Below are 16,838 nucleotides of genomic sequence, written 5' to 3'. Positions count from 1 at the left end.
ATATAAACATTTAAAATAATCATTAAGAACTCAACTTTAGAATTTATAAAGATTAGCTATAAAAATATATTGGCAGTCACTTTTCTTATAAATGTACCATTGATTGGGGCGCCTGGGTGGCTCAGTCGGTTAAGCATTCAACTTTGGCTCAGGTCATGATCTCCTGGTTTGTGGGTTCGAGCCCCACATTGGGCTCTGTGCTGACAGCTCAGACCCTGGAGCCTGCTTCGCATTCTGTGTCTCCCGCCCTCTCGGTGCTTCCCCTGCTCATGCTCTGTCTCTATCTCAAAAATAAATAAACATTAAATTAAAAAAAAATAACCATACTATTTTAGAATCTGATAAACCTTACATTAAATTGATTATAAAATCCTCTTGGAAAACTTTGGTATGCATCCTCAGAAGGTTTTTTAAAAATGCTGTAGGGGTGCCTGGGTGGCTCAGTCGGTTGAGAGTCCGACTTTGGCTCAGGTCATGATCTCGCGGTCCGTGAGTTTGAGCCCTGTGTGGGGCTCTGTGCTGACAGCTCAGAGCCTGGAGCCTGCTTCAGATTCTGTCTCCCTCTCTCTGCCCCTCCACCACTCACGCTCTGTTTCTCCTTTCCTATCAAAAATAAATAAACTTAAAAAAATTTTTTTTAAATGCTCTAATATCAGGGCACCTGGGTGGCTTAGTCAGTTAAGTATCGGACTTCAGCTCAAGTAATGATCTCACAGTTTGTGAGTTTGAACCCCTGTCACGCTCTGTGTTGACAGCTCAGAGCCTGGAGCCTTCTTCAGATTCTGTATCTCCCTCTCTCTCTGTTCCTCCCTACTTGCACTCTGTCTCTCTGTCTCTCTCTCAAAAATAAATAAACATTTAAAAGATTAAAAAAATACTCTAATATCATTTCAAGAGCCTGTAAATATTCCATTCTATTAAAGCACAACCGAATAGGTAATGTATATTCAACTGCATACAGAATATAGAATCAAAAAACAATTTATTATATATTTGTAGAAAATCTCAATTACCAGAGTAACCAAAAAACAAACCACTTAAAAGTATCAAACTTTTAAATAGAAAAGTATCAAACATTTAAACAGAAGTTCTCTTTCCATTCTGATAAAAAATGTTACAAAATCACCCTACTCCATTCATATATCTTAGATGCCTTTGAGGACAAAACCTCAAAAATAGTTAAACACAAGTCTCAAAACCCATCTCAAGTCCAAGAAACAAACTTAAAAAAAAAAAACATTTCAACGATCTGACAATAGAACAAGTATACATAATCAGAACATATGATTTATATATTTACTTATATATTAGCTTTTCTATTTGTAATTTAGAATTATTGGCAGAAATAGAACATATAAACACACACAATTGAAAAATGTAAACTTTAGGAAATGGTAAGAAATGCAAACCTATAAGGTAAACTGATTTATTTTAAAAATCCATTTACCAAATTTTATCTTCTCTGGCATTTTTGGATTATTGTCATTTCAGAAATTCAAATTGGTGAAAGCTCACTTCCCGCTTCTTGAGTGGGTTTCATTTTTCCAGAGCTTCCAGCTGTGTCAGTGACTTCCTTGAGCTCATTTTCCATTTTATCTTCTATCACCAGATGTCTTGCATAAGATATTTATCTTTGAATTGCAAAAGCCTAAATAAAATGCTTCATTTTTGGCCTTTTAATTTATAAACCTCCTCTAAAAAGAAAAGAAATCCCATATAAATTTTAGGAAGTCTGCAAAAATATTTTCTTTCTTAATCAAATACCTTTATGGGAATAAAGATCCTTCAAAGTTTTTAACTCTTCTATTAGAGTTTTATTTTGATTTTCCAAGACTGCAACCCGATTTTCCAGGCATTTCACATATTCTTTCTTCTTTATGAGACATTCTTGCGCAGCTTCTCTGTTTTTCATTGACCTATTTCTCTTTTCAGTTGGGGGTCATCTGTCTTAGTTGTCTGAGATATAAGTGTCACAGGAAATATCATTACCACAGGTTGTGGCAGCGAAATAGCTGAAGGGGTGGTACAGATCTGATATGTGCGCATATCTCCTGATGCAGTTTGTACAACCACCTGGTTGCTAGGCACAAGTATTTGCTGTCCATCGGAGGTCTGTGCATGCTGGAGAATTGTCCCTTGCTGAGTACTGACTGAATTTGTCATGGTTAATGTCTGAAGTCCCTGTACTCCATCTGTGCCTGAACTGGCCAGTTGTAAGTCTCCCTTTGGGGCAATGGCAATGTACTGTCCATTGCTAGTTTGATAGATGGGAGTTGGGACAGACATAGAAGTGACAGCAGAAACTCCAGGGTTTTCTCTGTCTTCTGTTCTGCCCCATGTATCTTCAGAAGATAAACCTTTCAAAATTTTTCTGCAAGATGCACACCATGCTAGGATCCCGCAGGCTTTCTGTGAAGAGCCTATACTATCTGATGAGTCCTGAGACTCCTCACTTTCTGATAATGATACCATTGCACCTGTGGTGGGTGAACTGTCATTCATAATAATGAAAAAAATATATATAAAACACTTAAAACACTTAAAAATAAATTTCACAAAAATGTCCCAGAATCCCAAACTTCACTTTATGACATTATTAAAGGATAGAAAATAATGTGAATAATTTTAGCTGCTTGCCAATGAAGATATTCTGTGACCCTAAATGGAATGACTTAACACTTAAAATCCATCCCAAATTACAGTGGTGAGACATGATCCCATTTTTCGGAGCTTAAGGCATGGGAGGAAACAATGGACTGTTCACATTGGTTACTTGAAGGTGGTTGATTAGAAGGGATAGGGAAGTGCTACTTAATGTTTTACACAACTCTGTGTTGCATAGGTTCAATTAACTTTTCACTTTCGTTAGAGTAGCAATTTTTGTGTGGGCTTTGGATGTGCACAGACTCTATATTCTCCATGTTTATTCTTTATTTAATAGCAACATTTTCTTGGGAAAGTCATTTTACCTATCTGTGCCTCAATTTCTGCCTCTTTAAAGTGAGGTTAATAATGGTTATTACCAGGGGTGCCTGGCTGGCTCAGTTGGTTAAACATCCCACTCTTGGTTTTGGCTCAGGTCATAATCTCAAGGTTTGGTGAGTGTGAGCCTCGCTTTAGGCTCCGTACTCCCACTGCTTGGGATTTTCTGTCTCCCTCTCTCTCTGCCTCTCCTCCATTCGTGCTGTCTCTCTCTCAAAATAAATAAATAAATAAATAAATAAATAAATAAATAAATACAATAAATACAATAAGTAAATAAACTTAAAAAAAATCAGTCTGTAGGCTGCCTGGATGGCTAAGTCAGTTAAGCATCTGACTTTGACTCAGGTCATCAGCATTGGTTGAGCTCGAGCCCCACTTCAGGTGAGCATGAGCCCCACTTTGGGGTGAGCCACGCTTCTCTCTCTCTCCCTCTCTCTCTACCCCTTGCTTACTTACACCTTCTCTCTTTCTCAAAAAAAAAAAAAATAAATAAATAAAGGTTTAGCAGAGTGTACACCCTTAGCAAGTGGAAGCTATTCTGTCTCTGATATAAGGGGCCTTATTCTGATAGTGCTTCTCCTCCGATCTGTTCACGTGTAATAGCTCCCTGCTCCGACCCCAGACAGCTATGGTGTAGAGGAAAGGACATCAGGTCTAAATACATGGAGCACTGAACTTAGTAAGTTTGAATACTATAGGATTGGTACAATACTGCATAAATAATGCTTTAAATTTTTTTCATAAATTTTTATTATAGGCAGCCTGACAAATTTACATCTGTGGTAGCTTATAAAATTGCTAAACCAGTCAAGCTGTTAGAATTGAAATTTTGCTATCTCTTGACTTACATGGGTACCTGTTTTGTTAACTTATACAAAACATATGGACACTGGCATATTATTTGACTTTGTAATATTGATAATGTGTTTTTACTCATTTTCAAAACATCTCATTCTTTTCTTTTCTTTTTTTCTTAAGTGAGTTCTACACCCATTGTGGGGCTTGAACTCACAACCCTGAGAGCAAGAATCGCCTGACAGGTTAGGCTTAGTCAGCCAGGTGCCTCCAATATATCTCATTCTAGAAGCACATTAAAAATATGGAGTAACCAGATATTTTCTACTGAAGGATATTTTTAAAAGTTAGTTAATGATTAAAAACCACTTCATGCCAATTTCTTTTACAGTTTTCAAATGTTATGAAACTTGTTTTTGTTCCCAGTAGATTTAAATATACTTTGATTACATCATCTGCAATGTATATTTAGCCTTAAAGTTAATTTCCCATTTAAAAGCACCTCAATTTGAAAGAAAATATGTTTCCTTTTTTAATTCAAGCTTCCAAAAGCTTGATAAAATCATGTCTTTTGAGTCTTCATTGGTAACTACCACTTGTGAGGATCTTTTGCCCTGTGCTTTGTGTGAATTTCCAGGCATGTTCCAGTGTCTCTTATCACAGTGACACTCCCATTAAGAAGGGTACTATGTTAAGTGTATTTTTCTTGATTTTGTTTGCTTTGACAGTTGTCAGAAGACAAATATTTCAGAAAAGACTCTTGATTTTTCCCAAAGTGTTATAGTTTTACAGTTTACCTGACACTAGGAAGAAATGTATCATTATTATAGCTCATTTTCCTTATTTTATTTTAAATTTTGAAGTCCAAACTTAACTGACAATGTCTGCTTTTGGATATTTTGAGCCATGTTCAAAATTGCTGCCCTAAAGACTTAAAATACACACAATGATGTGTTACTTAGAAAATAATGGGGTGCCTGGAACCCCAGCTTAGTCAGTTGAGCATCTGATTTGATTTTGGTTCAGGTCATCATCTTATAGTCATGAGATTGAGCCCGGATAGATGCTTAGCATGGAGCCTGCTTAATTTTCTCTCTCTTCCCTGCTTCTTCTACTGCCCCCCATCCCCTCCTGCACTCAGTCTGTCTCTAAAAAAATAAAGAAAATAATATAATAACATGAATTTTGGTCATGAGATTTAAAAACAAAGGATGTGATAAGCAGTACAAGTAAATTAGTCATTCACTGAAAAACTATTTTTAAAATGCAAAGACTTGGTGCTGTAATTACACTAGTGATGAAAAATAAACATAAGGCCCATAAGCCTACCTTTGTATAGCTTACATTCTAATGGGAATTCTAATATTGATCAGGTAAAATCACACGTATACACAGGAAGGGATAACCCAAAAGGTGGGTAGGCTTAAATGAGAAGAGGAAAGTGTATTCCAGGCAAAAGGGAATGGAATAAGTAGGAGGGACTGGGGGAGTGCTGAGAGAATTGGCTTTTGAGACACAGGCTGAATGATCTTGCAGAAAATGAAAACAGAATCAAGCAGAACCTTTGGGACAAAGGACTTGATGATTGTTAGATTAGATTCCTTCTTGTCAGTAGCTATCTACAACAGTTAATCATTATCAAGGGTTTCTGTGTATAACATATACAAACATCCACATCTTCCTGTGTATAAGACATTTAAAATAAACATTTAAAATTATGCTGATCATTGGGGCACCTGAGTAGCTCAGTCCATTAAGCATCCAATTCTTGAGTTTGGCTCAGCTCATGATCTCATGGTTCATAAGATTGAGACCCGCCCTATGTCAGGCTCTGCGCTGACAACATGGAGCCTGTTTGGGCTTCTCTGTCTCCCTCTCCCTCTGCCCTCTCCTGCTCCCACTCTCTCTCTCTCTCTCTCAAAATAATTAAATAAACTTAAATAAATAAATAAAATTATGCTGATGATTCAGAAGGGCATAATTACTTTATGAGCTGTAAATTTAGACATCCTTTAATTCATTCCTTTTTTCCCTTGAGAAACCTAAAAAAGTTTTAGCTGACTAGTTCAAGAGGAACCTGTTTTTATATTAAAATTTTAACTGTCTATCCATAGTATCAACAATATCATTATACTTTGGTTATCATAGAACATTAAATTAACCTCCCTTATTTTTAAATTAATGACTAATTTAAAATTTAAATATTGCCTATAATTTTCATGGCTCGTAAAGAAATACTTGATATCTAACCAACTTGCATTTGAATAGGCTCTTCTGTTACTGAATACAAGAATTCCATGCATGGTAGGAGCAAGACTTATCAGGCATTGGGGCTTGCTTCTGGTAGAGATACATAAAAATATTTTTATACATCATGCATTATTCCTCAGTTCCTTCTAAAAATGGCTCATCTGTTGTTTTTATTATTAGATGTAGGATGTTTCAGTTATAAAATTGAAGACAATTATTATGTTCATAATTGAGTCTCTTGTGTGAGGGTATATACCATTTAAATATCTTGGCGTCAGCTTATTGATTTTGTTCAGGGTCAAAATTAGAAGCACCATCAATAATCTCAATACAGCATAATGTGCATGGTACAAAGTTTAAATATTTAGTCACTGAGTTGACTCTTACAATGTCAAGGGGAAAACACAGTTAATAGGATAATAAGTACCTAAAGTGATACTAAAGAAGAACTAAGTGTGTCTAAGTCAGATTATTTGTTTCTCATATGATGAGCAGACATGAGAAATCATTTTTTATCTTAAAATTTATATTTTATCATTGTTAAAAACAAATACAAAGCAAATACTAAATTTTGAGCACTTCATATATTTTACTAGTTATGGCATGTCTACTTGGTGTGAGATTCAGAGAGAAGCCCACATGTCCACTAAATAAAAAATTCAAGAGAAATGGAAATTCAACCAGAGGTGAGAGTACTAAAATTGCACCTATTATAACCACCTTATTTTGTCTAGTGTTAGTGTGCTTTATTTCAAAATTGTACATAAGAAAAATAGGGTAAATTAAGGAAAATAACTAAATTGTAAAAGTACCAAATATTATACAAACTTGATTTCCCAAATGCAGTTATTATACATACATACATACATACATACATACATACTTACTTACTTACGTAGAGAGAGAGAGCAAGAGTGAGAGCATCCACAAGGGAGCTTGCTTCTGGTAGAGATACATACAGATGTATGTGTGCATGTAATTAAATGTATTTCTAGCATTTTTCAGTCATTTAGTGTTTATTGAACTTTACCCTGGTAATATAAAAGAGAAGAATTAGAAGAATATAAGTAACTTTTATAAAAGAAAATGTTAGTTCAATGTGGCAATTTTAGTTTTGTCCTAATACGAGAGACTAATATTCATCATACCATGCATACAATTTAAAGTGAAAATGAAAATCTTTTTTTTTTTTTCCAAAAGCTATAAAGTGTTCAACAGCTTGGGTTGTTTAAAATAGCTTACGTTTTTAGGATTATATTAGGGAGAGTTTTTAAAGAAACATTTGTATTTCAATTTTTAATTTAATGATTAGGTTTCAATGCTTTACATTTAGGGGATATATAGGCTTCAGTTTTCTCTCATGTGCAGGTACTTATTAAAAGAGGTATGTTGTTTCATCCAGTTAATTTGCGTGTTAAAATCACACACTCTTCTTATACATAAACTTATTTTGTATATACTAGATTTACATTTTTCTAAGATCCTGAAATTAATAATAGGATTGTTATAGAACCTTTGTATGTCATGTGTTTAGAATTTGGAGATTCAGATGGAGTAACTAATAAATAATTAACCTTTACTTGATCAATAGAAATTATAGATTAATTAAGCACACCTGAATGAGAAATTGTTCCTTATATGATTTTATTCACCATTTTATAGAAAATCAAGGAAATGAATTCTCTGTTTAAATAATTTAATGGAATCACATCTTAATATTTACCAGTCATTTTTGGATGCACAATGCCTTAAAGTTCTGCCATAAAGTTAGTCATAATGAATGCAATTGAATTTCTCTAAAATACTTAGACTTTACAGCTATTCTCAATATCCTCACCTAGATTAGTGAGTTTTTTTCCTATAATTTTTAAAATGTAACTATACATAGTGTTTCAGTTATCTACTTTTCTAAGACTAATATGGCAACTTATTGAAGAGACTATCTTTCATGAATGTGTTCCATAATTTGTAGATGGTACCTATGCATATGGCAGTTCTATGTTTATTAAATATGTGGTTCTTTTAAAACTTAAAACCCATTCCTATGGGGCGCCTGGGTGGCTCAGTCGGCTAAGCGGGCGACTTCGGCTCAGGTCATGATCTCGCAGTCCATGAGTTCGAGCCCCGCGTCGGGCTCTGTGCTGACAGCTCAGAGCCTGGAGCCTGTTTCAGATTCTGTGTCTCCCTCTCTCTGACCCTCCCCTGTTCATGCTGTGTCTCTCTCTGTCTCAAAAATAAATAAACGTTAAAAAAAAATTAAAACTTAAAACCCATTCCTGTTCAAAATTCTTAGAAGACTATGGGAAGTTTATTTCCTTATCTTTGTAAGGAACCTGAGTCAAACCAAGAAGGTATATCATTAACAGTGAGATATTAGGTGAACTCCCATTAAAGTTGTAGAAAAAGGAGACAAGGGTTTACTCATCACCCGACCACTATGATAAAGTGAATCTTAGGGGGAAAAAATTATTTTGTGTCTGGATTGTTACTCTTAGTTAAAAATATGTTTTCTAAAAAATAATAAAATAAAATAAAAATAAAATAAAATGTTTTCTTACTCTGTAAATGGTTACTAGAGATAATATTTTATGGGGCAAAAAATGTTGGAGTTTGGATCCAGCCCTAACTGACTGCTTACTTACACTTGTTCAAAACAACATGCTATCTTCAGACTCTCTGTAAACTGGTTATGTCAAAACTCACAAAAATCTGTCATGGGGTTGTTACAAGAACACCCTGAGGATAATAGATATGAAAAACTTTATGAGTGGTAGGACAGTACTAGATTTGGTATGATAATTAATAGTGAAAACAATAAGCACAATATTTAATTCATTTTTATGAACCTGTTTTATTCCCCCTTCATGAACTGTACATTCTACTTGTCAATATTATTTAGTATTCTCTCTAAACGTGCTGCATTTTCTGCCTATTTTGCACTGACATTTTTGTTAGTCTTTTCCCTATACTTGGACTGCCCTTTTTCTATAATATCTGTTCATTAAAGGAGTCCTCAGCTTTCAAGATCCACAAGAATACCAATTGTTCCATGAACTAGTCTTGAAATTCACTACTATTACCTCCTTTACTACTTGGAGAAATGGAGAAACCTTTTTTACCTGTCATGAAGATTCTCCCATTCTTATCAATTCAGCCTCTGATTCTCTTGCCTCACCAGAGTTGTCAGGTAGCTTGTTAGACATGCAGAATCCCAGGCCATACCCCAGACTAAGATTCCTGGGAGATTCTTATGCATATTACAGATTGAGAAACACTGCCTTAATTAATTATAAACTCCTTGGGAGGGAGGACATGGTGAAGGGAGAGCTTCTCTGTCTTGTCGTAGTATGCTCTATAAGGCTATCTGTTATCCAGTGATTTGCAGATAATAGGTGTTCAGTAAATGAGTGTTGAGTTGAATTTTATTTGTAATATTTTGAAGTCAGAAAATCCAGTGTCAGAAAACTCATTTTTTTTGGAAAAGGATGTTCTAAAGTCAGAACAAGAAGAAAGCTATTCATTATTGATGCTACTCACATCAACTAATCAATATTTCTTGGTCATCAACTACTGTACTTTTTCATGCATAAGATATTAGTATGGATCCTTGATCTTATAAAAAAATCTTCAGTCTGACCTTCACCTTCAAAGAATTCATTTAGGTAGCTGAATCAAAATGTGGTTTCTTTGTCATCTCTGTAAATATTTAATATACGCTATTGGAAGTCATGACAGAACTTTAAGGCATTGTGCATCCAAAAATGACTGGTAAATATTGAGATGTGATTCCATTAAATTATTTCAACAGATAATTCATTTCCTTGATTTTCTATAAAATGGTGAATAAAATCACATAAGGAACAATTTCTCATTTATAATTAAAGCAAGGTGATTTTATACTGTAAGAAACTTTATTTTCCAGTGTGTGATTTTAAATTGTGATTTTTCCCTTACATACCTTAATTTCTAAGATTTTTCTCTCTAGAATTCCATCAAAAATTTAAAAAGGTTTTGAGTGCCATTAAATCACATTCACCTGCCTGTATACACTAATTGCTGTGAATTAAATTAAGCACATCCCTAATTGCAGGTGGTTTCTTTCCGTTGCGTAGAAAGTTGCAAGTCTGCCTCTCTCTGCTATCAGCTGATATGTGCTTAGGGAACAGAAACTAATTTTAACATTAGCCCAAGCAAAATGTAATTAGGACAGCTAATCTGCTGAAAAATACCCCCAGTAAAAATCTTTTTTATGTAATGCCATTTTAATGGAAATGACATTTTTATGAAATGCAAGTGACAAAGACTTGAATGATGCCTGTGAGCCTTTTATTTAATTTTATGTGTTGTGTAATTTGTTAATAAAGGGAGACCAGAAGCACTCTCAACATTCTGGATATGGAAAAGATTTTAAAGTAGAATTCTTAATGCGAATGTTCAATTTTACTTAAAATAACATTTTAAAATAACAAACTTGCATCTTAATAGATACTGTAAAAAGGTAGTGTGTGTGCGTATGTGTGTGTGTGTGCGTATGTATGTGCATGTGCGTGTGCACAATGACAGCCATAAGAAGGTCTTTGATAATTATGTCATATTTCTCATCACTGAGCCTCTCCATTAATGTAGATGATTGAAACTGACTTTGCTTGTGTGACTTCCCCTTCATTTTTTTAAACAGGTATTCTGAATTTAGGATTTCGGTATTAAAGGAAATCTAAAGGGATTAATAATTCTCTTAAAAATAACTATGATTACTACCAGAATTTGTAAGTTCTTCATTTATGTTTGGAACTGTATTAAGTGTTTTAAGTTTTGCTTGTTTGATTCTTTTTTTTTTTTTTAATTAATTTATTTATTTTTTTATTTTTTTAATATATGAAATTTACTGTCAAATTGGTTTCCATACAACACCCAGTGCTCATCCCAAAAGGTGCCCTCCTCAATACCCATCACCCACCCTGCCCTCCCTCCCACCCCCCATCAACCCTCAGTTTGTTCTCAGTTTTTAACAGTCTCTTATGCTTTGGCTCTCTCCCACTCTAACCTCTTTTTTTTTTTTTTCCTTCCCCTCCCCCATGGGTTTCTGTTAAGTTTCTCAGGATCCACATAAGAGTGAAACCATATGGTATCTGTCTTTCTCTGTATGGCTTATTTCACTTAGCATCACACTCTCCAGTTCCATCCACGTTGCTACAAAAGGCCATATTTCATTTTTTCTCATTGCCACGTAGTATTCCATTGTGTATATAAACCACAATTTCTTTATCCATTCATCAGTTGATGGACATTTAGGCTCTTTCCATAATTTGGCTATTGTTGAGAGTGCCGCTATAAATATTGGGGTACAGGTGCCCCTATGCATCAATACTCCTGTATCCCTTGGATAAATTCCTAGCAGTGCTATTGCTGGGTCATAGGGTAGGTCTATTTTTAATTTTCTGAGGAACCTCCACACTGCTTTCCAGAGCGGCTGCACCAATTTGCATTCCCACCAACAGTGCAAGAGGGTTCCTGTTTCTCCACATCCTCTCCAGCATCTATAGTCTCCTGATTTCTTCATTTTGGCCACTCTGACTGGCGTGAGGTGGTATCTGAGTGTGGTTTTGATTTGTATTTCCCTGATAAGGAGCGACGTTGAACATCTTTTCATGTGCCTGTTGGCCATCCGGATGTCTTCTTTAGAGAAGTGTCTATTCATGTTTTCTGCCCATTTCTTCACTGGGTTATTTGTTTCTCGGGTGTGGAGTTTGATGAGCTCTTTATAGATTTTGGATACTAGCCCTTTGTCCGATGTGTCATTTGCAAATATCTTTTCCCATTCCGTTGGTTGCCTTTTAGTTTTGTTGGTTGTTTCCTTTGCTGTGCAGAAGCTTTTTATCTTCATAAGGTCCCAGTAATTCACTTTTGCTTTTAATTCCCTTGCCTTTGGGGATGTGCCGAGTAAGAGATTGCTACGGCTGAGGTCAGAGAGGTCTTTTCTTGCTTTCTCCTCTAAGGTTTTGATGGTTTCCTGTCTCACATTCAGGTCCTTTATCCATTTTGAGTTTATTTTTGTGAATGGTGTGAGAAAGTGGTCTAGTTTCAACCTTCTGCATGTTGCTGTCCAGTTCTCCCAGCACCATTTGTTAAAGAGACTGTCTTTTTTCCATTGGATGTTCTTTCCTGCTTTGTCAAAGATGAGTTGGCCATACGTTTGTGGGTCTAGTTCTGGGGTTTCTATTCTATTCCATTGGTCTATGTGTCTGTTTTTATGCCAATACCATGCTGTCTTGATGATGACAGCTTTGTAGTAGAGGCTAAAGTCTGGGATTGTGATGCCTCCTGCTTTGGTCTTCTTCTTCAAAATTACTTTGGCTATTCGGGGCCTTTTGTGGTTCCATATGAATTTTAGGATTGCTTGTTCTAGTTTCGAGAAGAATGCTGGTGCAATTTTGATTGGGATTGCATTGAATGTGTAGATAGCTTTGGGTAGTATTGACATTTTGACAGCTTGTTTGATTCTTTAACAGCCATGTGAGAATTATGTTCATTTCATAGATCATGAGATTAAGCTCAGGGATATTAAGACACAACTAGTAAATGGATCAGTTGGGATTTGATTCTCTATTAACCTCAAGCCAATTTTAGTATTCTTAACCAATAGGCTCTAGTGCCTCAATAAAAATACTTGTTTTTTAATGTTACACTACAAACCGTAATGACAGAGTAACATGTCCACATGTCACCATTTTTCTCTTGAATTGTGTCTGAAATGAGGTTTAGCCTTTAATTTTGGTGTCACTACAATGTGACATGTGATATAGTTACATATACGTCCTTCAAAATCCAAAATTATTAAATGTTCAAAACCTGTGAAATATATGAAACACAGCTGTGTTTTTCACCTACAGACTTGTGTTTATGTGAGACCTAGTCATTGTCTAACTAAATGGTCCTTAAAGGCAGTGCTAATAACTTACCAATTCTTTGCCAAAACGTAGGTTCTTTTTGAAATGATTCTCCTTTCTAAATTTAAGAGTGTTTCTTCATTTTGCTGACCCAGGCTGATTTTACCTTTTGACTTTAATTTGAATGTGAGAGAAGTTATAATCTGAATTTTGATGCTATTATAACCTTTTTTGGAGATTAAATCATTTTGATTAAAGCATTCAGCACTTCATTTTCCTGAGTTAAACAGAAAATTAGTATTGACAAAATTAGGCATGTGAATCATGCCCTGCCACTTACCACGTGCATCTAGTAGGGCGACTGTTTCCAAACAGCACACAAGCACAGTAAAACTCATAGGAGGGCCACAGAGGAGCATCACAGGATATTTTAATTTTTCAGGGAAGACACAAAGATACTGGACATCCGTTAGACATCTGTTGCTCATTGTGCAAACCACTAGTTCAAGAAGTTCATCATTTAAACAATAGATTGTACTGTATTCCTTTCAATGATATCATATGTTTACAAAGCTGGATTTTACAAGTTTGCTTGATAAAAGCAGTTACTGAGTGAATAGCAATATGATCTAGGAAATGAGAGAGGCTGTGTCCACTGTGATTTAAGAAGCGTTATGACCAACAGGAACACAAATCCCATTAGTTAAGTAATTGCAGTTATTTCAGAATGAAATTAAAAAAACATTAAAGGTATGTGTTTTTTAAATAGCTAAAATTATTAGATAAAAATACTAAGTAGGTTGGATCTATTTCAGAACTGTTACTTATTTCATATGTATATGGTTATGAATGAAATAAACTATAATGAATAATTTACATGACATACAATTTCTCATTTAAGGTAATACAATTCAGTAGTTTTAGCATATTCACAGATTTGTGCAACCAATACCAAAATTTATTTTCAGATTTTCATTATCCCCTCTCAAAAAAGAAGCACCATATCCAATACCAGTCATTCCTCATTCTTCCCAGCCTCCAGCCTGAGGCAATTACTAATCTATTTTCTCTCTATAGATTTGCCTATTCTGAACATCTCATCTAAGTGGAATCATACAATATGGTGTTTGTGACTAGCTTCTTTACTTAGCATAATGTTTAATAGGTTCATCCACGTAGCTTGTATTTTTCATTATTTTTCATTTTTGAATAATAATCTATTAGGTACACTTAATTTATTCATTCAACATCTGATAGGCATTGGGTTATTTCCACTTTCTGGCTGTTAGGAATAAAGCTGCTGTGGACATTTGTATACCAGTTTTTGTGTGAACATATGTTTTCATTTCTCTGGAGTATATGGCTAGGAGTGGAATTACTGAGTCATAACTTTGTTTAATCATTTGAGGAAATGCCAAACTGTTTTCTAAAATGCGGCGTTTTGTATTCTCACCACCAATATATCAAGGTTCCAATTTTTCTACATCCTGCACAAGATTTATTATATATTTTTTGATTATAGCCATCACAGTGGATGTGAAGTTGTCGCTCATAATGGTTAATGCTCTTTTACTGTGATTATTGGTAGTTTGTGTATATTTGGAAACATATCTATTTAGATCCTTTGTCCATATCTTTTTATTGAGTTGTAAGAGGTTAGATACTTACATATTGTCTCAATACAAGTCCCTTATTAGACATGTGATTTACAGATATTCTCTCCTGTTAGATGTCTTTTCATCTTCTAGGTAGTATCCATTGAAGCCAGAAATTTTTGAATTTTAACGAAGCCTATTATCTAGTTTTTCTTTTGGTATCATATTTAGAATTTTCTTACACTATTGAGTTGTCTTGGCTCCCTTATCAAAAATCAACTGACTAAAATTTAGGGTTTGCTTCTGTACTTGCAATTTTATCCCATTGATCTATATGTTTATCTTTATGCCAGGACCATGCAGTCTTGATATATAATGTCTGTAGCATTGTAGTAAGTTTTGAGATTAGAAATGTGGATATTCCACTCTTGCTTTTCTTCAAGATTTTGACTATTCCTTTGAATTTTCATGTGAATTTAGGATCAGCTTATTAATTTGAACAAAATAGTCAGCTGGGATTTTGATAGGGATTACATTGTATCTGGAAATCAATTTAAGGAGTAATGACATTTTAATAATATTATGAGTTTCTATTTATGAATATGAGATGCCTTTCTATTTAGATCTATAATTTCTTTCAAGTTTTTTTTTGTATTTTTCACAGAAGAAGATTTTACTAGTTTTATTAAATTTATTCCTAGATATTGTATTTGTTTTGATACTATTGTAAATGTAATTGTTTTCTTAATTCTGATTTTGGATTTTTCACTGCTAACGTATAGAAATATTACTTATTTTTGTATTGATTTTTATATACTACATCTTTTAACTAATTTATTATATATTTACTGTGGTAAGAACACTTTACATGTGATTTACTCTCAACAAATTTTTTATGTGTATAATAATGTTGTATAGATCTCTAGTACTTAATAATTTTGCAAAATCAAAACTTTATACACATTGAATAATAGCTCAACATTTTGCCTTATCCCAGCCCCTGGAGACCACTGTTCTACTCTGTGATTCTATGTGTTTGAATATTTCAGATATCTCATGTAAGTGGAATCATGCAATATGTTTCCTTTAGGGACTGGCTTATTTCATTTAGACTACTGTCCTCAAGGCTCAGGGTTTCCAGCTTTTTTTTTACGACTGAACATTCCATCTTGTGTATATACACATTTTCTTTATCCATTTCTTGGTTGATGGATATTTAGTTATTTCCTATCTTGTCTATTATGAATAATGCTGTAATGAACGTGGGAATGCAAATATCTCTTCAAGATACTGATTTCAATTCTTTTGGGTAAATACCCTGAAGAGATATTTCTGGTTCATATAGTATTTGTGTTTTTAATTTTTTGAGGGGCCTCCATACTGTTTTCCACAGTGGCAGTACCATTTTACATTCCCACCAACATTGAACAAGAGTTCTATTTACTCCACATCCTCACCAACACTTGTTATCTTTTTTTTTTTTTTTGACATTATTTACTTTTGAGACAGAGAGAGACAGAGCATGAATGGGGGAGGGTCAGAGAGAGGGAGACACAGAATCTGAAACAGGCTCCAGGCTCTGAGCTGTCAGCACAGAGCCTGATGTGGGGCTCGAACTCACGGACCGCGAGATCATGACCTGAGCTGAAGTTGGCTGCTTAACCGACTGAGCCACCCAGGCGCCCCTGACTGATCATATTTCTATTGGTGAAAAGCTCTAGGCTCCAGATATTTATCCTTTATCTCAGTAGTGCTTGCATTCATGTCACATTTTTGGAATTTCACTAAACAAAGAGTGGTACTCTTTATGCACACATAGAATTTCACTAAACAGTGGTACTCTTTACACACACACAGATCCATCCACACAAAATTGCTTACAGTGAAATTAGTTTTTGATAATTACTTAAATATTTTTTTAATGTTTATTTACATTTGAAAGAGGAAGAGAGAGACACAGTGCATAACAGGGAAGGGGAAGAGAGGTGGAGACAGAATCTGAAACAGGCTCCAGGCTCTGAGCTGTCAGCACAGAGCCCAACATGGGGCTTGAACTCACGGACCGCGAGATCATGACCTGAGCCCAAGTCGGCCACTTAACCTACTGAGCCACCCAGGCGCCCCAACACTTGTTATCTTTTAAAAAATAATAGCCATCCTAATAGGATGAGGTGATATCTCATTGTGGTTTTGATTTGCATTTCCCTGATAATCAGTGATACTGAGTAGTCAATGCAATCCTTATCAAAATCCTAATGGCTTTTCTTTTCTTTTCTTTTCTTTCTTTCTTTCTTTCTTTCTTTCTTTCTTTCTTTCTTTCTTTCTT

At 34.8% G+C, this 16,838-nt stretch overlaps 2 protein-coding genes across 6 annotated transcripts in view; one reads left to right on the top strand and one right to left on the bottom strand.

The window, feature by feature from the left end:
• The window catches only part of NAALADL2 (N-acetylated alpha-linked acidic dipeptidase like 2), a 1,336,058-nt gene that overhangs the window by 260,582 nt on the left and 1,058,638 nt on the right, over positions 1-16,838 (top strand). The gene's annotated exons all lie outside the window — the stretch shown is intronic.
• LOC125921875 (cyclic AMP-dependent transcription factor ATF-1-like) lies at positions 1,644-2,872 on the bottom strand. The gene is given in 2 exon segments (XM_049629592.1): positions 1,644-1,920; positions 1,923-2,872. Coding segments are annotated over 2 exon segments (744 nt in total). The 5' UTR covers positions 2,503-2,872; the 3' UTR covers positions 1,644-1,756.

The sequence above is a fragment of the Panthera uncia genome, chromosome C2 (genome assembly GCF_023721935.1).
Source record: "Panthera uncia isolate 11264 chromosome C2, Puncia_PCG_1.0, whole genome shotgun sequence".
Taxonomy (NCBI): domain Eukaryota; kingdom Metazoa; phylum Chordata; class Mammalia; order Carnivora; family Felidae; genus Panthera; species Panthera uncia.
The sequence above is the reverse complement of the archived record's forward strand: the minus strand, read 5'-3'. Positions and strand labels throughout refer to the sequence as shown.